General features: G+C 34.0%; 2 protein-coding genes across 5 annotated transcripts in view; both read right to left on the reverse strand.

The window, feature by feature from the left end:
* Positions 1-868: 868 nt before the first annotated feature.
* On the reverse strand, positions 869-4,936 carry LOC123676777 (prolyl 4-hydroxylase subunit alpha-2-like). The gene is made up of 7 exons (XM_045612989.1): positions 4,748-4,936; positions 4,072-4,150; positions 3,747-3,974; positions 2,240-2,464; positions 2,119-2,175; positions 1,824-1,989; positions 869-1,144 (listed from the first exon to the last, which is right to left on the reverse strand). The coding sequence occupies exons 1-7, from the start codon at positions 4,891-4,893 to the stop codon at positions 1,068-1,070; spliced, it is 978 nt and encodes a 325-aa protein (XP_045468945.1). The 5' UTR covers positions 4,894-4,936; the 3' UTR covers positions 869-1,067.
* Positions 4,937-5,920: 984 nt separating this feature from the next.
* LOC123676761 (prolyl 4-hydroxylase subunit alpha-2-like) overlaps positions 5,921-24,354 on the reverse strand; it is a 32,859-nt gene continuing 14,425 nt past the window's right edge. For 3 of the 4 annotated variants that reach the window (XM_045612975.1, XM_045612948.1, XM_045612966.1), the window contains exons 2-10: positions 12,531-12,730; positions 11,761-11,912; positions 10,406-10,741; positions 8,567-8,736; positions 7,143-7,370; positions 6,676-6,900; positions 6,554-6,619; positions 6,255-6,420; positions 5,921-6,192 (exon numbers count right to left, since the gene is read on the reverse strand). In XM_045612975.1, the coding sequence (XP_045468931.1) occupies positions 6,107-6,192; positions 6,255-6,420; positions 6,554-6,619; positions 6,676-6,900; positions 7,143-7,370; positions 8,567-8,736; positions 10,406-10,741; positions 11,761-11,912; positions 12,531-12,718 (1,617 nt within the window). In that variant the 5' untranslated portion in view covers positions 12,719-12,730 and the 3' untranslated portion in view covers positions 5,921-6,106. Of the gene's footprint in view, positions 6,193-6,254; positions 6,421-6,553; positions 6,620-6,675; positions 6,901-7,142; positions 7,371-8,566; positions 8,737-10,405; positions 10,742-11,760; positions 11,913-12,530; positions 12,731-18,765; positions 18,921-24,354 lie in introns of those variants that run through there. The other variant, XM_045612958.1, reaches the window with a different exon arrangement.

A 24,354-nucleotide genomic window follows, 5' to 3' on the forward strand; every position in this document is an offset into this window, starting at 1 on the left:
CTAAGCCCAAACAGAGGATGTCTGAGTGCGGAAAATCAACCGGACAGACAAGTCTGAGCGTGGGTGGAAGTCCAGCGGTCTATAGAAGGGCATCAGAAGTAGCCGCCAACCTTTACTTGAAAGGACAAAACGGCGAAGAGAAAACTAATAAAACCAATGAAATCTAAGCAGTTATCGTTTTATGTTGCTGATATTGAAAAATGATGTCCAATATCAAAATAATGTGCTTTTACCTTCATTCATCATACCTGAATATGAGAAAATTTTGAATATTTTGAATAGAGTCGTAAAAGATTTTTCAGCCCTATCATGGTATTTCTTTCTCATTTAATCAGATGAAATTTTACTGGTGTTTAGCGAAAAAACGAAACTGATTTTTATTAATAGTAATAAGAAAGTTGGCTTTTTGTTGTAGCGCCTCCATGGAAATCCCATTATTACTTAGAGTCTTAGACAGTAAGAAATTCGGATTATTAATTTTTTTTCATTTCTTGAATTATTAGCAAAGAGAAAATTCTTCGTTTTCGTGGATGTTAACTGTAATTCTCCCACTTCTTATAGAAATCCACTGTATTTTCTTGTTTTTCACTTTTATCCATATTGTTTCATTTTCACACCTTGGCTTTCATAGAATTATATCAATATCTTGTTTAGCGTTAATAACTTCTCAATAATTTCAAAATATTCTATTCATTGTAATGCTGTCCTCCATATTCTCTTTTTGTATTCAGTTAGATCAATTATTTCCCCAACTTTTACTTCTGTGATAGAAAAAATAAACCTTGAAGACAAACATTTTTTAATTCCTAATAACTCATGTGTTACAACCAAAAATACAGTTGAAATTTCCAATGTTACAAACAGGTACAAAATATTCTTCAAATACAGGTATCACGTATTGGATAATCTATTTTTCATTCTATGATATCGAAAGATTATTTATGTATTCTATATGAGGTTTAAGAAGTGTTAATATATCTATATGGCCAAAATAAATTGAACAACAATATTTTTCTTTTTTTCACCTTCTTTTTTATGTTTTCAAATTTTTTCGAAGTTGGTCAACTCTATACTCCTCCGATTGGTCTTCTAGAACATGGTCGTTTGAATTCCTGTCCTTCCTCACGAATCCATTTGGTCGATACTAAAATATAGGTAGAATTGAAATACCACATTTTTTTATATTTTGTCGTATATTCAGGGTGTTCCTACATTGGAGATAGAAATGAAATTGAAAAATTCCACGGATCATTAAAAAAAAAAGTTCTGTAAACACGGGCCCACAAACGTTTTGTATTCGAGATATAGGGTGTCAAAGTTTGGTTTTAATTAAGTTTGCTCTTATATAGCAGCTTCCCTCTACAAAATAGTCAACTTAAATTTCATTCCAGAGCAAAAAATCGGGCAATGATTTAGAAAAACTAACACCCTAAAGATTTGCATTCAAAATTAGCATATCACATGATGAAAACTTCAAATTGCACTAGACTTTTTGGTTTCTTGTACCTAGTTTTGTCGTATCTGCCTATGCGAGAAAAAATTTTCAATCCAAATTATTTCAAAGATCAAGTTATTAAGCTTTGATGAATGATTGAATTATAAGTTTTAGTACTTATTTATACCTAATCTGATTCGAAGATTAATAAAGATTCGATAAACTGGTATGATCATCACAAAAAGTAGGACTACAAAAAACACCCTGTATTTCGAAAACAAAGCGTTTTCCGGCTCATGTTTATAAGACTTTTTTTTTTTAAATTATCCAAGGAATCTCTCACAGGTGTTTATGTATCAAAATAAATATAAAATTAAATTAAATTTACTCCATTTCGTTCCACTAGTAACATCACAAGCACCATGCAACATTCTGAGATCACCATGTCCGTTGTCAAAGAGGTTGTACCAGAATATACCTGCACCTTTTTGAGGTTTCACGTAGAGCCTCAACTTAGGAAATACTGTATAACCTCCTTCTTGAACATCGCTAAGCTTGAGGGGGGCCAAGTTGAATTGATTTGTTAAATATATTATAGCTATTATTATTATATACAATTTTATTATATTATTATTATGAAATTTAATCACATGCATGTATCCTTAAATAACATAAATACTTACATACATCAAAAAAGTAGCTATTCGATTGCTTTTATTTCTTCGTATTACTTTAGGGTGCTAATAACAAAATAAGCCACTATTTTCATTTAGCTGGGCTGCAAATGGGAATATATTATCTTACCGTGAAAAAATCATGGTGAGGCCTATAGTACTCGCCATTTTCATATCTGACAACTTGAAAATATTCCGAAGAATCCATCGATAACGTCGTGGAATCGGCTATTCTTCGTGTTAATCCCTTTAGTTCTGTTTTTGATTCAACATTACTTAAAAAACACGACTTGCTCTTTCTCGCTGGGGAAACAACTGCCTCGCCATCTTTAGAAATCGTTTGAGAAACATTCATCTGAAAATTTAAAATCAAGAGAATTGAGATTTCATCTTTGTTTTTCACCATAATTTAACCCCCCCCCCCCTTTAACTTTATTACTAAAAGAAGTACAAAAAATGTTTTCTACAATAGTTTAATGAAATCGACTTGTGTTTTTTAAAATGATTTCATAAAATGAAATATATACAGAGTGGGCAACATATTGATTGCAACTTCATTTTTTCAATGGAACACCCTGTATATTTTTCTATATTTGACTAGCTCTTTTCCCCTGACTTCGAATATATAACATATGTTTGGTCTATCTCTCTTATTCTGAGTACCACAGAGTTTCAAATTTTAAGAACCACCTCTGGCAAAAGTGATCCATTTTCAAGTGGAAGGCTGCGATAACTCCAAATGCCCTTTTTTGAGTTATCTCGTTGGCAACGATATGACTTACGTTTTTCACTATAAATTGGAATTGGATCCTTTGGATGCAACTCCATATATCCTCTCCTTGTAGCTATCTTATTTTCATTGTTCTCCACATAAAGCGAAAATATCTCAAATTTTTCCGCTTCTGTGTAGTGTATATTCGATGAATAGTTTTATTCAATGACAAACGTATGTTATATATCGTTGCCAACGAGATAACTCAAAAAAAGGGCATTCTGAATATCGCAGCCATCCAATTGAAAACAATTACTCAGCTTGTCAGGTGGTTCTTAAAATTTGAAACTCTGTGGTACTCAGAATAAGAAAGATAGGGCAAACATATGTTATATATTCGAAATCATGGGGAAAAGAGCTTGTCGAAAATAGAAAAATAAACAGAGTGTTCCATTTGAAAAAATGAAGTTGCTATCAATAGGTTGTCCATTTTGTATATATTTCGTTTTGTGAAATCATTTTAAAAAAACACTAGTCGATTTCGTGAAACTTTTGTAGAAAACATTTTTTTGTACCTCTTCTAGTAATAAAGTTAAATGGGGGGTCAAATTATAGTGAAAAACCCTGTACCATATCAAAAGGTATCGTTGTTTTTACTATAATATATAAATATGTGATAAAACTTAAATACATAATGACAAAAATAATGGTCTGAGTCGTCTGAGAATAGTCAAGAACAGAACTCTGTATATATTGAACATGGACAAAGACCTACATCTTCGATTCATCAGATTGAAGAAATAGATGAACCATTTTATCTTCAAATATCTTCTACCTTATAGGTGGGTACCTATATCAATCAATCTTGAGGTAGCAATAGTGAAAAATATCCAAAATAATCTTGAACTTGTGAAAAACAGCTTACCTTATTTTCTGCGAAGTATTTAATTTTTTCGATTTCCGCTTCGAAGACGAAATCATGATAGAGTAGTATGACTGGGTCTTTGCTGATTTCTTCAACTTTAAAAGGAGCGATTGTTAAAAATGGATGTCCGTAGTGTTGAAAATAACATCTGAGTTTCGATATTATTTCTACTGGACGTTCGTAGTCACCTCTACATAATATTTTGTAAAATTCCTCTCGGAATGTTTCCTGAAGATTATATTTTCATGTTTTAATCATAGTTTGAAAAATTCTTCCAATCACTAGACTAAACAGTAATAATTAGTGATTGATTTGGACAACTTACAGAACATCCACTAAAATTGGAATTTTCTTGTATATTTAAGTCCAGTCCATATTTTTCAAATATCCTCAGGCAATCATTTCTGAAATTTTTTGAATTTCAAATTATGTTGAATTATATCATCATGACCAATGATGTATTTGATCTATGTGCAAAATAAGAGACGTTTGAAAAAAAAGTTGTATCATAGATCAGAAAATAAAATGAAGAAATGTTACCAATTTTTCTTCTAAAAATCTTTCAACAATTATTTCTAATGATCCTTTCATTCTATTCCAATTTAATTTTATCTTATATTATGTTGCCTCAACAGTTTCGGCTCATTTGGTCATTAACGAAGAGTTATAGATTGAAACTTGATTAGAGACTAGAGTCTTTTGGTCTCAAATAACAAAAGTTATCGCGTTTACTGCCAAACAAAAATGTTTTTGAAGTTCGAACATAAATTTTTATATCAGTTAGTGATTCAGCTTCGGTATTTAGCTTTAAAATTGCAAATTACATATAACGTTAGTGTGAATTTCAAGGAACCCATTCAAATTTTTAGATTCATTTACATTTTACGTTACATACAGACATATTTCATTTCAGATTGAATAGAAAAACCTCTATTTATTTCATTTAGGTTCAAAGAGATTTTTCTCCATTTTGAAATGAAATGAAACCATGGAATTCATACCTGTCGACCGAACTATTTTTCATTTCACTGCCATTATTTGCTTTGATAGTTTCATTCGTATTCATATCTTCACAAGCTGATTCCATGTGCAGAGAAAAAAATAATATTAAAAATTCGAATTCCATCAACACTAGGAGGATTTTCATGACAGGTTAGAATACTAGCGAAACTTGATAGGAATAGAGAGATGTTTGAAAGCCCCTCTGTTCAATTCCACGCTCCAGTGTATTGTTAGCTTCGAGATGTTTGTAAATTATCCAAGATATAAAATTTGGTTTTGCTCGAACAGAATTGCCAAACAAGATTCGGGAATTACACAATCAATTTGAACAGTCATTCAACGATATCAATAACTAGCTGAACATTAACAACTAACAGCAATTATTATGTGTAATGTTGTTTTCTATTCAAACTGTCTTATTCCTATGAGTGAGCTCTATTTTGTTTCTGCTTTTTATACAATATATCTTTTATTATATAGTATTCCCGCTCAAATCTGATGCTTACCATCATTCACGAAGAGTTTATTGAATGTATTGTCATGAATAAACTCTCTTATTATTATTATTATTATTCACGAATATGTGTAGGGAATTTAAGAGGGATCCTCATTAGGTTGTTTGGTTTAGTAAAACAGAATAATTTTGGCGAAAAAATCAAACAGCGAGAATGAAAATTAGAATTAACGAACCTAACAGGGATGGCTTTTAGAAAGATAGATTCATATAAGGAAATAGCGATATTTCTATAAGACATGAAAGCAACTCTTTAAATAGCTACATATTACCAGTGGCAATGACAAAGAAGACAGCGCTTCGGTTGAGGGTGATACAGAGAGTGATGAAAAGAACTTTGCTCAATCCCCAAAGTCAGTAAGACACAAAAAAAATGTCATTGCATAGCAAGATAGACAAGACATATTGAAATGGACATAAAAACTGTCAAAACCAAGACTGACAAAGGAGATGGCTTGATGATATTAAACAAGAAGAAGAAAATAGGTGGTTTCAGATAGTGATAGCGATAGTAGCAAATAACAGATTGCAATTGCGGTATTCATCCAACTCTATTGTGTTCTCAAACCAGTGTTCAACAATAATATTCCTTGTTAGCTGGAGCAAGTACACATTACATTCAGAAAAATGGTTGATATTTTGTACGAATGATAGACTGTTTAGTATTTAATAAATAAAACTTTATTCATATATAAAATATTAGATGTTTTCCAAAAACAAATTCAGGATTATAACATCAATTCAATACTTTTTTCCTAAATTATAATAGAAATTTGGCTTTGTAAAGATTCCATTAGATCCTATATTCTTATTAGTATATTGCAGTAAACAGTCTCAACTTTTTTCAAGTAGTAAGCTCAGGAGGTGGCCTCACAAGTGAACACGGCCTTAGGAACTCTTGGTATTTCTCATGGATCCATTTATTTGAAACTATAAACAATATGAAGATGTAAATTTTTTTTTCGATCTTGGTTTGAATTTATACTTCTTACCCCATTTAGAACCCGCCAAAACAGGACAAGCTGCATGTCTTGTGTTGACGTCACCATCTCCACTATCATGAAGATTATACCAGAAGGCAGCTGTGCCTTTTTTAGGCCACACTGATGCTAGAATATTGGGAAAAACTGTTGCTCCACCTTGAGCAACGTCACTCATCTGAAAAGATATTATATTTCATTTGGAGAAACAATAGTGAAACGTCAGTAATCATGGAATATAAGGTGAACTCAGATCATTGGTATTGTTCACTTTTAATCAATTTTTTCAGAATAAGTAAAATTATACTCACATAGAACAAAACAGTGGCAATCCTGTTACCACTACCTAAGTCCTTGAAGGCATGTTTCTCGTCTTTCTATAATATAATTCCTTCATCATTCAGAGCATTTATAAAAATTTTTCAAGACTCACCCTTGCAAAATCGAAGTGTGGTTCATAATGACCTCCTATTCCATAATTAACAACTTGAAGCTCTTCTGCCGAGTCCATAGACAGCATGGTCATGTCCGCTACCCTCTGGGTTATGTCTGCTATGTGCTTGTGCTCATGCTCCTTCAACCAAGCAGATTTGCTGATTCTATATTGAGCTATCTCGAGCTCTCCAGTTTGGGAATTTTGTACAGTGGCTCTTCTGAACTGTAAAGACAATTTGCAATTAAAAAAAAGATCTTTAAAGAATGTTTGAGTGGTGTCGACACTTCCACGTGATGTATTCACTGTTAATGCCACAACTAAGTATCATACTAAAAAGTTTTCATTGTAAGCAGCACATCGCCCTAAAAAATAATATCAAGGAGTAGCTCAGCTGTGTCATTACTACATAATCTCAATGTGTTAGATCTAAAGGTTGGTTTCGATTTTTGACATATCAAACTTACCCTAGGTGTTGCGAGTCTTTTCACAGTTTCGATTTCGTCATCACTCATCACGTCATGAAAGATGTATATGTTAGGATTGAAATAAGCTTCCTCAACCTTGAAAGGAGCCAGAAACAGGAAGGGATTTCCATGGTTCACGTATACGCATTTGAGTTGAGATGTTATCTCAATTGGTGGAGAAATCTCTCCACGACAAAGGGCTTCGTAGGTTTCCCTGTGGACATCATGCTGAAAAAGGAGATGAGGTATTGAGTCTGCTGTAATGTCATTAGCTCGAAAATTTTCACAGATTTGCAGAGAATTAAAATTCTCATTCTGTATTCGAATGCAGATTTCATCTCTGTCGAACCTGCAGATTTAAAATAAACAGAAACATGAAATTTCGTCATCAGTGAGTCGAATCTTATCGTTGGAGACCATTCCCGGCTCAAAATTTTTGAAAATACAGAAACGATTGAGTGTCCATTCGGAGAACAAGCACACAAAAAAATGAAGCACTGACCAGAAGTTAGAAGCTATTGAGAGCTCTTTCATTCATGAGCCAATTGTACTCTTAGAGACCTCATTAATGTATGCATGTGGTCCCCACGGCTATAATTGACGCATAAATAGCGTACGCTCAAAAGTTCTTGACTTCAGTGCTTCCCTTTTTTCCCATATTCTGCTCGAATTTGTTTGTTATTGATTTTGATATTTTCAAGTATTTGATTGACTTGGTTTTTGTATTTAATATCGAAATAGTATATTCTAAAACAAGTTGCAGAATGGGCTTCCATTCCAACACGAATGCGAAATTCGAAAACGAGCGACGAAGGAGCGAGTTTTGGAACGCATGAGTGTTGGAATTGCCTTCTGCAACGAGTATTAGACGATATTTTCTCTATTTCAGTCGAGTTTTGCGAAATATTGTCGAAATTCAATGAAAAATTCAGATTATATATCCTAGTGACTTTTGTATTGTATCTTGGCTGTTGGTGTGACTGTTACGAAAATTGACAGATTACGGAATTTGAATATGAATCGTATGTTTCGAATTTAGACATAATTTACAATTACACATTAAATTCGTGAATTATGTCTGACGAAATCGATTTAACACTACCAGAATTATGAGAATTTGCGAATATGTAGCAAATCATTTCTCTATACCCCCAAATTATATTATATTGACAATTATTGACGTTTGTTGAAATTTGATAGGATTGGAAGTCAGCATAGACAACCACAAAACGAAAAATATATCTGAAAACGATGCTGTAATGAGTTCATTACAGCACTGTTTTTTAGAACTGTAATGAACTCATTACGATACAGAAATAGAGAAAAGTTATTCTTCACTTCGCTGTGGGGTTAATAATTAATTGTGGATTGCTTGGGATACAGTTCCATAAGTTCCTTTCTTTAGAAGTTTGAGAAACACTCACATAATCTTCATCAGACTGATCTTGCTGCTCTCCTTCCTCTCCTTTCCTCTTCAATTGGTTGAATTTTTGTAATTCATCTTCATAATATACTCGATTTCCTAGAGCTCTTGGATGCCCTGGAATAATCTCAAGGAGTTTGTTGGTCAAGTCCAAAGCGAGAGGAATATTTCCTGTAAAGAATCAAAAATTATAAGAGCATTAATATGTATTAGCATATTGAGAGCTGTTCTTCATTGTACATTATTCCCTTCACAAAAAAATCTAGATGGGTGAGATCCGGTGATCTAGCAGGCCATCTTGTCGGCCCGATATTTGTAGAGACAGGAGATGTCAAGTAAAACATAAAGAAAATTTGAAATCAGTCGTTAATGAAGATAAGGAGATCGAGGATTTACTTAATGTACAGAAGATTCCTACATAACTTAAGGGAAGCAGAGGTAGCCTGCGGTATAAGTGAGTGTTCAGGTCAAAAAATCTTCAAAAAACATAAGTATCACGGTGTATCTCCATAAACACTATTTACATTTGCAGCCGTCTAGCTTTTATTTTCGCCTTTTTAGAAGAAAAACTGTGAAATAAAGCGTATCTTCTCTAGTGTCTATCTTTGTCGTGCGCTCAAAGTGAACTCAGTCAACTAATCACAAAACTGTCACAAAAGCTTTTGTATTACGAAATCTCATCTTTCTAAATCCATTTAGTTTAGTGGAACCCGATCGGACTTGTACAATACCTCCTAGAAAACAGTCTAGGAGGTATTGACTTGTACCGGGTTTTTCACCATAATTTGACCCCCCCTTTAACTTTGTTACTAGAAGAGGTAGGAAAAAATGTTTTCTACAAAAGTTTCACGAAATCGACTAGTGTTTTTCAAAATAATTTCACAAAACGAAATATATACAGAGTGGGCCAAATATTGATAGCAACTTCATTTTTTCAAATGGAACACCCTGTATATTTTTCTATATTTGACTAGCTCCTTTTCCTCTGATTTCGAATATACAACATATGTTTGACCTATCTCTCTTATTCTGAGTACCACAGAATTTCAAATTCTAAGAACCACCTGGCAAAAGTAATCAATTTTCAAGTGGAAGGCTAACTCAAAATATCCTTTTTTGAGTTATCTTGTTGGCTACGATATAAAATATACGTTTGTCATTCAATAAAACTATTCATCGAATATGCACTACACAGAAGCGGAAAAATTTGAAATATTTTCGCTTTATGTGGAGAACAATAAAAATAAGAAAGCTACAAGGAGAGAATATCTGGAGTTGCATCCAAATGATCCAATTCCAATTTATAGTGAAAAACGTATGTCATATCGTTGCCAACGAGATAACTCAAAAAAGGGTATTTTGAGTTAGCATTTCACTTAAAAATTGATTACTTTTGCCAGGTGCTTCTTAAAATTTGAAACTCTGTGGTACTCAGAATAAGAGAGATAGGCCAAACATATGTTATATATTCGAAATCAGGGGGAAAAGAGCTAGTCAAATATAGGAATATATACAGGGTGTTCCATTTGAAAAAATGAATTTGCTATCAATATGTTGCCCACTCTGTATATATTTCGTTTTGTGAAATCATTTTGAAAAACATTAGTCGATTTCGTGAAACTTTTTTAGAAAACATTTTTTTGTGCCTCTTCTAGTAACAAAGTTAAAGGGGGGGTCAATTTATGGTGAAAAACCCGGTACAACGCGAGCTGCAGATAAAAGCCATCTATTATAAAAATATTGAATTTCTTTTTACTACACCTAATTCTTTATAGATCCCTTCGACATTACAATACCTAATGTACCTAATATAATGAAGGAATTCTAAAAAAATATTCACCTTGTTTATACGTAGAAAACGCCAAATACTCCAATATGTCGCTCCTATCAACAGTGTCATTCGATTCTCTGTTCAATCGCAGATCAGCTTCCCTCATCCAGAGGAGAGTGTGGTAATAATCCCCGTTGTTATAGGATTGTCTGCCTAGTTCGAAACAATCAGCGGCTGACAACTCGGCGCTGTATTTCACTCCGTTCAGCTCCCCACGGGCCAGAGAAGAGGTTTCTAGGTTGTAGGTATCCTGCAACCTTGTTAAAGCGACAGCTGCCCCATTCAGGTCCTCGTATGTTGGGAATTTCATGTTTTCCTTGATGAAGGTTATGTTGGCCATGTAATCTGAAATGTCAATATGTGTTGAAGATTGGTTTGTACGCCTTTTGGTGTGGTTAACTTTAAGGTGGCTGGGTTGGACTCGAGCACAGAAATAACAGGTCACTCAATAAGTTCAGAGCCTGCAGCCTGTGCTATATCACTTTTTTCTCGATTGTACCAATCTTCATAAGATGCGTGTAAAATGACCAAACACCGCATCAAACGGAAAGTGAATTTGCTCTGATTTTTTATATGTTGTACAACTCGTGAGCTGATCAAATGTCTTAATTGCATCACCGCGCTCTAAATTCAATTATTCAGATAATAAAGGGTGCTAAAAATAACTTTTTTAATCAAATGGTCAGCGTGAAGAAACTTTTTTGAATATATAAATCAAACCGAGTAGGTATAAAGCTGATTTAAGTACACTATAGAGAAACATATTTTCTGCGTGTACAGGGTGGGCAAATTTCGATATTGTAGCATTACAACTTTTAAAACAGAGAAAGACATAATCAGAAACCCCATTCTCGTTCTCTTTTTCTGAGAAAATAACATTACATAAAATGAATTTAGAAACAGGTAATTCAAAACTTATAATATCGGTTATTTCAAAATATATGAAGAACTCTATCTCCGAATTATAAAATGAGTTTTTTATATTTAATTTTTTATACAACTGACAATTTACAAGCAAAAAGCCTCACTGTCATCTAATTCATTCCCCTTAAACAAAATCTGGGCTGCGTCATTGCCAAATGAAATAAATGTTTTCTGAATGACAAAATCGATACAGCTGAAGTATCTTCTCAAGAAAGAAAATAAGACGTGAAAATCTGCTCATTAATATTATGAGAAAAAACGGATAAATTCCAGAGTTATTCAAAGCTCTGTTTTTGGACTTTCATCTTCTCTATTTAGCGAAAACCAACTGAACCAAATGATGGGTTTAACCAAACATCCTTTGTTTGGAATAAATATAATAAGAATTTATAATTCTATTACCATGAAAGATATAATCATCCAACCACAAATCATCTCACCTGTTGTTACATCTGTAGTGATGAGTGACTCAACTTGTTGCCAATCTGTAGTCAATTTTTTCACTAGCACATATGCATTAATAGGATTCGAAACGTAGGATTCGACATTTTCAGATGCCCTGTCGTGGTGTTTTCTGTACAATTCGGCATACCTACAAAGAAATAATGTAAAGGACATAAATTCAACTCAAAGTGATATTCAGAAGTTAGCTACTTATGATTATAAGTCACTCAATATCTAAAAGTAAATGGAACATGGAATTCATCTCTTCGCTTCTTAGTGAAGGGAGAGACATTTGCCTCTAATAAAGAGGTGATTGTTAAGTCGAAACCTATTTCGAAAGCAAAAAAGAATCTTTTTACAGAAAAGGGATTGAAAAGTAAGAGGAGTGTTGAAGTATATTTAATAAAGTCAAATTTTCAAAAAAGAAGTATTTTTCTGGTTGTTGAGTAACATGTTGAACGTATCTTCTCAATCGTGTGAATTCTACAATTTATAGTCAATTTTATGTTGTTTATCTATACGATGATAAATAAATAAATGAAGGATTCTCCTGCTGATGATTTATAACCCCAACAATTTATGAACTCGATAATAACGTTGTTCTCATTGTTTATGGTACCCACAACTAACTGTTAATTAAATTATAAGTGAAATGTGCTACCTTGATGAGCTCATTTGTCTCTTGATGGAATTGAAAATTTCTGCTGATAGGTACGTATATTACAAAATCTCATTTTATTCACTTAGATAAAATATTTCAACTTACTTTTTCAAAAGGTCCAATCTTGCTTCTTCCGCCCTTACATAATTTTCTAGAGTAGTTATCAAATAATTCTCTGTCGATAATAACTCCTCTAAATCTGTTAATGCCGTGAACACCTCACAATAAGATGAGCCGATAAGCAGGAAAAAGTAGATCACTACAGGAAATTTGGGTCTGTAGGAAAACCCCATGGTAAATCAAGTCTGCAAAGAAAAAAATAGTCGTTAAACATTACTTTGATGATGAAGCAACGATACATCAATTAAATTTTGTGCAACCAAGCACATTTCAAAAAGCGAATTCAGTTCGTTCCTTCTCAACACAATTTTATCATTTCTAGGTGATGATTATCTTGTCGAAATGTTGAAGCAGTGAATGGAAAAACATTAATTTGGTGATGACAGTTGTGAGAAAATGAAATGAGAATTAATGGATCTTCTTCCCACAGTGTTTGATTGAAAAGGACAGATTCACAGAAGAATTATTCTTGAAATGGATGGAGGCGTTCTTGAGATTCTGCATATGTTGATTATTTGGAATATTTCACCTAGAAGAGTGTACAGAGTGGTCCAGATTCGATATTTAACGATGAAAGCTCTGAAATTACTAGAGTGAGAAAAAATGGTAGAAGCTCTTTCATTACAGCGCCAATTGTGACCTTGGAAACCACAGAACTGTATAGGTGATATATATGTGATCTCTCAGAGCGCTCAAAAAGTCCTGCTTAGATGTTAGTGCTTTCCTCATTTTTTTTTCGAGATTTTTCTTGAATCTTCTACCATTCTTATCCCGCTATTAACACGAAAATTGGAATCAACGGAGGTTGATCGATCAATTTTGACCAGTGATCACCTTTTCGAGAAATTACACGATCAGTAAATCTTTCCTAGCAAACTTGCAATTGTGTCGTTGCTTCTGTGGCACGTAGCGCACTCTTGTTGGAAATAAACGTCGTCCACATCAATATCATCCAATTCCGAACATAAAAATCATCAATCATCGCTCGATAGCGTAATCTATTCACCGTAACAGTTGCACCAGACACCAGCCTTATTTTCGAATAAGAATGGTCCAATCTCACCTCCAAAAACCCCACCAAACAGTGATACATTGAGGATGGAGAGGCTTTTAATCTTTTCAACAACCATTCTTGGATTTTCCGAGTCCCAAATGCGATAATTCTGCTTATTAACGTAACCTCCGAGGTTAAAATGGACTTCTATCAACTTGTAATTGTAATTCGCATGGATCTTTGAACGTTATCCAGAATAAAACTAGATAAAACCATTTTTTGTAATTCACTAGATTTGATCAAATTTTTCAATGAAAATATAAAAAAGAGTGGAATTCGTTTGCTCTTTTCATTCTAACGTTTAGGTTCGTTTTGTGTATTTGACAATACACATTGGTGCATTCTTGTCGTGTATTTGTTTAAGTTGAAATTTCAGCACTCTCTATATCAGTCAACGAGCTTTTTTGGCTACATTTGAATGAAATATTTTAAACATCTCACTTTTTCCTAAAATTCCCTAAATCCCTAAATTCCCTAAATCTTGATACCGGATATGATTGCTATTTAAGGAAAGTTAGTGATAAATGAAATTAGTGAATATTCACTATAAATATGAATGCCCCTAAATGAAAAAATAACTAATTGTAAATATTGTTGCTTTATCGTTGAAGTGTGATCCACCATTTATTATGTATGTCACTAAAAAATAATCTGACTAATAATTATTTCATAATTATTGTGAGGCAAAAAGTTTGAAGAATTGCATATGAGGTACAGGGTATTGAATATTTCAAAGTGAAAAAAAAGGAGATGAATAAAAGCATAACTTCTGATATCATTCAGTACTCTCCTCTAATTTCTCTGTATCATCGGAATCTTATTCATTATTGGAATTGGCAATAATAAACAATGTTGTTTGAAATACTAAAACAAGATGAATTAGAAGTTGCATTGAATTTAATAGAATCATAAAGAGAGAAACGAAATAAAACAATAGGCATATTTCGTTGATAGATGAACATCATCAACATAAACTCCCAGAATCTCTATGTTCACAATTCATTAGGAATTTCTTGGGACATCTTCGATTTTCTATGAATTAGTAATGCATTCGTAACCTTCGACCTATTTTCAAGCTTGAAATATTGAACCACTAGAACTAGCTGCACAATAACAGTGTAAGTTATCTCGAAACGGAAATAGATCTGGAAAAGATGATAGCATCATTGACATTATCCCAGTTTGATCATTGAGCATGCTAACTTTGAGTTAAGAAAGTGTGACGCTCCATTTCAACATAATATAATATCATCAGGATGTTTCGAAGTTTATCTTGTTACATCATTTAAACAAAATTCGAAATGTAATATTTAATATTATATCGATAGCATCATTAGGTGTATTGCGAAGCAATTAATTGCTATGTAGAATAAAATTTTTTTAGATGAAGTAATATCCAAATTTGTACCTATATCGAATTGTTTCTTGTAATTCATAAAAAAAAACAAAAATGGAAAATCGACAGATGTGAATGCAAGACCTTTTGCGCTCTCATCTTCTGAACACAAATTTGAACTGAAGTTGTACTAATCCACAAAATCTATACGAGCGTTTTACGAACGTGTAGCGGCTTCTCATAAAGCCCACATAGCAACAATAATAAAACACAGCACTCAGTGGCCTAGAGGCTAAGACTGTGTTCTCACTCACCGAGATGCAACAAGGTCCCGGGTTCGAGTCCCGGCGGCTCCCGATAATAATAAATTCCCCAAGCGTCTGTGACACGGCACACACAATTATACCATAGTCACACTGATGAGTCCGGTGTGTGTGCCAGGGACGAAACGCATAAGTAGGCATATGTGAAATCCTACATTGGTGACCCCGACGTGATGGCGGAAAACTGCGGCGTTGGAGCGCAGAGGCGACTCACTGCCCCGCTCAACGTTACGGCTACTGGGGTGTCCATCGGACTCTAGAGCCGATGGCACGCCGAGCCTCGTGTTTCCGTCGTCACAGCATGCAAGCTCGACGTGATGGGAATGGCCATCTTAACGATGTGTCCTGGAAAGCAGAAGGTCGATGCATAGCTCCCATTTATCTGCAATTTCCAACGAAACTCTAGACGCCCATTCCCATGACGTGCAATACGTGCTCCTTGGTCTGCCGCGGTATGCCGGACGTGAATAGGCGGCATTCCCCGTCCGTACGATGCCGCGAGGTGCAGCTCTGATTAGGCGGCAATCACCCGGCTGCACCGATGACCTCGTAACACGCATAAGTTTCGTTCCTCCGTCACTGGGGAGGGAGTCATGTAGCGGCTTCTCATAAAGCCCACATAGCAACAATAATAAAACACAGCACTCAGTGGCCTAGAGGCTAAGACTGTGTTCTCACTCACCGAGATGCAACAAGGTCCCGGGTTCGAGTCCCGGCGGCTCCCGATAATAATAAATTCCCCAAGCGTCTGTGACACGGCACACACAATTATACCATAGTCACACTGATGAGTCCGGTGTGTGTGCCAGGGACGAAACGCATAAGTAGGCATATGTGAAATCCTACATTGGTGACCCCGACGTGATGGCGGAAAACTGCGGCGTTGGAGCGCAGAGGCGACTCACTGCCCCGCTCAACGTTACGGCTACTGGGGTGTCCATCGGACTCTAGAGCCGATGGCACGCCGAGCCTCGTGTTTCCGTCGTCACAGCATGCAAGCCCGACGTGATGGGAATGGCCATCTTAACGATGTGTCCTGGAAAGCAGAAGGTCGATGCATAGCTCCCATTTATCTGCAATTTCCAACGAAACTCTAGACGCCCATTCCCATGACGTGCAATACGTGCTCCTTGGTCTGCCGCGGTATGCCGGACGTGAATAGGCGGCATTCCCCGTCCGTACGATGCCGCGAGGTGCAGCTCTGATTAGGCGGCAATCACCCAGCTGCACCGATGACCTCGTAACACGCATAAGTTTCGTTCCTCCGTCACTGGGGAGGGAGTTATGTGGCGGCTTCTCATAAAGCTCCACATAGCAACAATATATACACAGCATTCGGTAGCCTAGACGTTAAGAGGTAGACTCACGCACCGAGATACGACAAAGGTCCCGGGTTCGAATCCCGGCGGCTCCCGGTAATAATAAATTCCCCAAGCGTCTGTGACACTGCACACACAATTATACCAAAGTCACACTGATGAGTCCGGTGTGTGTGCCAGGGACGAAACGCATAAGTAGGTATACGTGAAATCCTACAAACGTTTCGACAACGATGTTGTAATCATCAGAAACTTACTGTCCGATAATGAAAATTCACTTTTAGTTTATAAAGATAACAACATCGTTTTCTACAAACTAATATGACCAACTCCCTACAACAGGCACTGGGATCAGAAGCTGACAAACTGGAATCTACGATTAAAATTATTCCACTTACCAACTTAATCAATTCAATCTAGATCTTATATTGTACTTAAATATTCAATAGTTCTCTTTTGTTAAAATACTTTATTATGTGAACGAAATGTACTGTTTCGTAGTGCTAATGATCTGATAAATCGAAGCACAATAAATTTTAATAAAAAAAAAACATCTTTCTCTGACGTTCGTTGAAGATTTGTAAAAATTATATGGATCAGAAAGGTATAGTCTGAAAAATATGTCTACGTCTGTGAGACACCACGAAAACATAGAATTACGTGATACTTTTCACACAATGTCCATAATCACTTTTTTGAAACAATTCTCTTTATACAAGGGAAGAGCATATGTAAATAATAAATCGCCTCTTTTCCCTTTTCAATAATATATTACATGATATATAAATTTCTTAGCAAACTATAAAAATTAACCGAAGTTTCAGTTGCACACGGCAAATCAACCAAGTGCCCATCTTCAGATAATTAAAATATTCGGTAGCCACCAAGGCTTCCGGATTCAACACCGATAGATTTTTTCAACATTTTCACATTTTCAAATCGATGAATATTTTTCTTTAAATGTGCCCAAAGGAAAAAACTCAACGATGTTAAATCCGGAGATCTTGGTGGCCACCAAATATTTTGATTATCTGAAATTCACAGATTATCATAGATAGGTACTTGATTGATTAGCCGTGTCAAACTGAAACTTTTGTTGATTTCTATAGTTTGGGAGGATCATGTTAATACCTATTTTTGAAAAAGAAAAAATTACAGAAATCTGTATGGTTTCCATTTAAAAAAAAACACAAGTTCTCAAGTTCAAGGGGATTCAGAGATCTCGTCACTGGACAACGAATTTGGGACACTAGATACAGGATATCGTCAAAATGATAAATTTCAAGAAGAATATTGAGAAGAAAAACCCAATTTTTTCGTTACAACAGATCTGATAGGGATGAGATTTGGAGTGTATATTCATATTAACAATTTCAAGCTTTGTAATTGGCCTTCAAGGGTGCAATTGTCGCACTATAAGAGTCCTGCTCCTGCATATATCTTATTGGAGAAAAAATTAAATCTAATATTTCAGAGAATTACCTCATTGCTGGAGCTCTAGGTACAAAATATTTACAGTCACACAGGGTGTTCAGTTTTTCCTTGGCGGCTCAAAAATTTTCATTTACAAAATTTAGCAAGCTTTTTTATACCGTGCATATCAGAGATCCATCAAATATCTTAGTGCCTAATTTTGAAAATATAATGCTAAATATCTGTCAATACTTGTGAGGGTTGGTGAGAAGTTTCTTTTGTGTATCATGTAGAAACCAAAAAAGTTAAAAAATTTGATTTCCATTGAAAAATCTGAGTTGGAAGCCGGCCACGAAAAACTGAACAGTGTGTGACTGGAAATATGAAAAATCACATCTCTATCCCAACTTAAAATAAGAAACACCGTGTAACTGTTGCAGTTCCCTGAAAATCAGCACTAAATCATGGAATAAGGACATTCACAAATTATTTGGGTATATTCTAACCCATAGTTGATGGATAAAAGGAATCTAAACGTAATCCGAATACTGTTTTTTTGGATATTCAAAACTAATGTACGTTTATTTACTCATTTATGTCATACTACATATTTCAAAAATTTTGAGATAATAGGATTTATTTGAATTTGATTCATTTCAATCATTCATCATTGAAAATGATACAATAATAACTGAATGATTTCCTAGTAAAATGTATGACGGTTTTCCCATTTCATTCAGTAGTAAATCAAAGAATATATATTCTTGAAACTCACCGTTAAAAATCACAGAAAAATCGCACTTATCCACCACAAAAAATATATAGAGTATATCTAAAACTTTCGGTTACTCGTACTGCACAGAGATCTTCGAGGCGAAGATTATGTATGTTGGATCGTTAGAGAAGAGTAAACCTCCGTATCATCTTGAGTTGGTGGGAAGTATCGACAGAGCAAAATATATCCGAATAATAATCATACTTGAAGTCGTCGTAGAAATGATTTAATTACTCTCGATTTTGAACGCGAATTATACGGTCAATAAAAAAAAATTTACGGAAGATTTAACACTATCAGGAGAAATTGCAAGCAATCTACGAGTTGATAAAAACCATTTAGAATTCATACAACAGTAAACAATTTTCACAGTATTTAAATGACTCCGTTAGGATTTCATGAAATGTATCAATTTATTACCGGAAAAATTTGTTGCCTTTCTTGAAGAGAAGAATAAAGTCAATTTGAGTTTCGAATCAGTATAAATATTGTATGTTGTTGTATAGCAAAATCGTACTTGAAAAGTTGAAAGCGTAGTAAAAAAGATTTAATTACTCTCGATTTTGAACGCGAATTAAAAGGACAATAAAAATATTTCTCAGTATCAGGAGAAATTGTAGTTTGACTGAATGAAAACCCTGTAGAAAATAAACAATAGTAAAATATTTTCCAAAGTCATTTAGTAACTCCGTTAAGATTTCACGAGATATAACAATTTATGACCGGAAAAATTTGGTCGGTTTGAAAATTTATATATTGTAGTGACTCTTTGCTTGTCCGAGAGATGACGTCATGGGCTGCATAACTCTCAGAAGAACGGAAGCGGTTGGGAACTGTTCAACAGCAACGTTACCATGTTACGCTATGAAGATGGGGGGTGTATATGGCAGGGAACACTGATTGTCATACTGATTATTCCATCAGTTTTTCTGGGATGAAACACTGCAATCCTCAGAGAGAGGACGCACCTTCAAAATCGGCTCAGAATGCCACTCCAAAATATAATATGATTATTTTCTTCTATTGACATTAATGTATGAATATGATGTCGGTTTTTATTCATTTCCTTAACTTTATTCAAATCCATCAATAATGAAAATAAATAGTAATTACAGTAAGAAACTTTTGAATCAAACACCTCAAATATTTGACAAATAACAATAATAGATATTCTCCGAAGCTGGCATGAAAAAAATCAACCTACAACCTAGTTTTCAATTTCAAAATCCTCAGAATTAAAAAGTTCAACACATATCAATAAGAGCAGCTATATCTTGTGTTATCTGTTGGCTTACTAGCCTATTTTCTAAAACCTTTGAAGTTGAATATAAACTTTTTTGATTTCACTGTGAACACAGTATTCTACGAAAGTTGTACTGACTACACTCTGCAGACTTCATGATCCATAGAAACTTCATAAGCCTTCAACAAAAGTTCGAGAACGATGTTGTCATCTTCATAAACTATAAGTTGATATTCAGTATTGATATAATTTATATCAATATTCCATGTATTTGAAGCAAAAGATCAATTAAATCCATAGACAAGAAATAGGAAATTTTGACAACCTCTGGGTTGCTTCAAAGTTTCAGATTGAGTATCAGAGGAAACAAGAATTATCTGTAACAAGATCTAGTGAACCTCCATAAGTTTGAATAGAATCTCCATGTATGAATATGATTTAGAGATTTCCGTTTTGTGGCAAACAAAATGTTATAAATTACTCGTTTCCTTTACAATACATCGATTGATGGTATTGTTTGCCACAAACAGTTGTTTCAGTAAGTCAATTAACGGAAATAAGATCCTAATATAGCAAGCAAATTTTTTATACGGATAGGTACTTTTCATTTTCAATAAAGTGGTTATAAACAGATTGAAATAAAACTATTCACTTATCAGGAGTGGATAACAAAGGGAAGGAATATGAAAATTAGAGAAGCACTGATGTGAATTTAGGAGCTTTTGAGCGTTCATCCATTCATGCGTTTTTAACTGTTTATAAGTATACATAACTTTATCAAAAACTGCAGACCCGTTTGTGTTTCCTCATTTTTCTCGATATTCTGCTAGAATTTTCTTTAGTTTTGAAGCCGCTATTGATATGAACTTTTGCACCAAACTCGAAATGATTTTTGTATACATATATTACACGCACCTCGGATTTGGTATCACTAAATTATTTTGACTTTTTTTTGATTTTCTGCTCAAATTTTTATGGTTCTGATGGTTGTATCTGGGAGAAATTTTGTACAAGACTTCAAATTGTAATCTTGAATAAACAAACAAAATCTCATCTCAAGGCTACTATAACAAGACCTTGATAAAAAAAACGACTATTTTGATTGTATCTAAAATTCGACTGTATTTTATAATAATTTGAAGAAACATACTTTTTGCGTTAATAATCTGATGAAAGCTTTCATCTCCGATTATTAATGCCAAAATTATGTCGAGTCAAACTGATAAATTCAAGAAAATATAGCAGCAATCAAAATACATTGCAGTCTATGAATCAAGATCACGTTATATTTATGAGAAAATTTCTTAAATCCAATTCTTCATATCAGAAACGAAATGAAACAACACTTCCACACGATTGATACAATTTGATGTATTTCAAGTACTGTCAGATGTACAGGCTGCTTTAAATAAGAACCATGCTGAATGGTCGGTGACAGTCAAGTACCATGTTATGATACAGTCCCTAATATCGCTTGTTGATTGGTCTATTCAAATTGGAAACAAAAGTATTTTTTTTACATATTCTGCTGGCATATTCTATGGGTCTGTTAAAGCGTTCTTTCACATTTTTTATGGTAATGTTCAAAATGAATTTTTCAGTTGAATAGAACACAGAAGTTGTTTTAGAAACATCTACTCAATTTGTCTGTTTTTTAGATAGGGTTCAGATAACTGTGAAGATCCAAATCAAAATTGAGTAATTTTTTCATATTAAAAAAAAATTGAATTCAACTCGGCCAAAACTTCAATCCCTTTGGGAGTTAAGAGGTTCAATTCGTTTCGAAGCATCTAAAACAATATTTATGAGAAAATGTTTCTAATGTCAGGAATCAATATTACCTATATGCAGTACGAATATAGTCGAAACAATGAATTCGAAAAATGGAATTAATCTTCAATAATAAAAGAGCAAGTACTCCAATTTCAATTTCTAATTTCTTGCATGTCCACCCTGTATCCGGAAAAGTTAAAATTATTATTGAACCATCTACATCACAAAGGGGATTCCGGATTCCCATATTAAGTTCTACTAATATCGAATAAGAACTATTGGTGTTAAGGCTGTTACAAGGACTTGAGGACACAAAGACCGACAGACATACCATACACCAAATATATCCAGGATGCTCTGAAATGCATTTTGCTAAGGTAAACGTAGAAATTGAAGAAATTTTTCATTCCAAAAGTGATCACAATGCTTCCTGTACCTTTTTTAGACTAGAAAGGAAAAATGCTTTGTTGCAACTTTCTGGCGATGAAACTATAATACGAATTTTGTTATGATCTCCTGCTGCTCATAAAATTATATCCGGGAATTATCCATTCTCATAGATAGATACATTGGCAAAATCATATATTGATACATCCAAGGATCTTCTGTTGAGGAGAGTGCCAGTAATTTCCTAGCATTCTTGAAGGTTAAATCAATTACAGGTTGATTAAATAAATGTTAATTCTCATTTCACAATAGACTATTGGGTTTCGAGATGGTCAGTTCCCGAGATTATATGGTTGATTGATGTTGTAGAAAAATTTGACATTTGATTGGAAACAACTTACTATGAGTATTCCCATGTAGTCTATAAATAATTATTCTATTCAGTAACACGAAAATGATGCAGCGAGCGAGTGCGATCATAAAAAACATTTCTGCATGTTTATGAATAGCTCGCGAATTTTATTACGCTAGATCAACTTCCTGAATTGTTAAATTTATACAGAATAACAATACCTATTCCAATTTTCGGTAATTTACTTGATCCCATATTGCTCTGAATGAGATGAAATTTTCCAGACAATTATGTGGTATAATTACGAATCCGAAGCTAACAAACTTTTATCCATTAAAAAAAAAAGTGAACAAATATTCACCAAGGTCACTTCACAATAATCAATTTATATCAAATATACAGGGTGTTCTGATTTGTTTCCGACAAACTGAAATGGGTGATAGATCACATCATTTTAAGCAAAAAAGTTCCTATGAACATTGGTCCGGAAATGCTTCGTTTCCGAGATACAGGGTGTTGAAGTTGAAAAAAAAATTGGCGTTTTCTTTAATATGTTTTGACTGCTTCGAAATCCTTTCATGAAATTATTCCTATTCAAATATTAAATTTAAATTAATTTTGAAAATTTCTAAGGCGAAATGCATGCGGATTTTCTATTGCCCACTAATAAGTAGAAGTGGTATGCTATGTAATTGTTGTTTTTGAGTGTTGTGAATATTCTGTTTCCTGAAATATTGCGTTGTTGGGATGCTTTACAAATACTGAGTTTTTATTTTCTTCGAAGGTCTGTAAAATCCTATTTCTCTGTAGATGATTTCTTCTTTGTATGCTTCGTTCGGGCCTTTGGTAACCAATACCATTTTCCTGTATTTTTTGATAAGCTATTAACTTAGTTAACTATAATTATAATTAATGACATCTGAACCTAACACACTTTAAATCTGTCATTGTGTATAGCCATTTTAAATCTATTGCCGCAACAATTGTTGAATGCAAAACAATCAATCATTCGAAGATGTCATTTGTGCATTCAACAGAACGGTGGACATTTCGAACACCTTCTTTAAAAATTATTATGTTATTTTGTTTTGTTCTAAATTGTTACTTCTAAAAAATATTTGATTTGAAATTATTACAAATTTGTTTCTACATGTTTTAGAGATTACAAAAATATGGATTTGGCTTTAAATGCGTTTTTCTCTGAAACGGTTGCCCCTAGCAACTTAAATGAAGTATACCTTTTTTAACTATAAAAATCAGGGGAATCGATTTTTTTAGTCCAGAATGACGTACAGAGAGGACAAAAAAGTTGCAACGGTTTAAAGGGGACGAAATGATTGCCAGTGGCGCCCTCTAGAAAATACAACCAAATCGACCACAAATTTGAATTTCTCACCTCAAAAAACCCTATGTACCAACTTTCATGCAATTATTTGGAATCAGTCGAAAGATATTTAAGAAAACGCGAATTATTTTTTCAACTTTAACACCCTGTATCTAGGAAACGAAGCATTTCCGGACCCATGTTCATAGGAACTTATTTGCTTAAAATGATGTGATCTATCACCCGTTTCAGTTTGTCGGAAACAAATCAGAACACCCTGTATATCAAAATAATCAAACATCAATCTATTGTCTGTTAGATTAGGTTAGAAATAATTTTTGATAGTTGTGAAATGATCTTGGCGATTATTTATTTATTTTTTTTTGGATTTTTTTTAGGTGATCAGGGTTTGTTGACATCGGATTCGTAATCTACACCACAAAATTGGTAAATCTGGAAAATTTCATATCGGGATAGAGTGAATGATTACCCACAATTCCCGAACAGAAT

Source organism: Harmonia axyridis, chromosome 1, assembly GCF_914767665.1.
Source record: "Harmonia axyridis chromosome 1, icHarAxyr1.1, whole genome shotgun sequence".
Classification (NCBI taxonomy): Eukaryota; Metazoa; Arthropoda; class Insecta; order Coleoptera; family Coccinellidae; genus Harmonia; species Harmonia axyridis.

Bases quoted from the DNA above. Each gene is read 5' to 3' on its own strand.
- LOC123676777 (XM_045612989.1), bottom strand. From the start codon at position 4,893: ATGAAAATCCTCCTAGTGTTGATGGAATTCGAATTTTTAATATTATTT. The intron at 4,151-4,747 runs GTATGAATTCCA...AAAAAATTTCAG, and splicing joins AAAAATAGTTCGGTCGACAG to AAATGATTGCCTGAGGATAT. The intron at 1,990-2,118 runs GTAAGTATTTAT...GCCCCCCTCAAG, and splicing joins TAGCTACTTTTTTGATGTAT to CTTAGCGATGTTCAAGAAGG.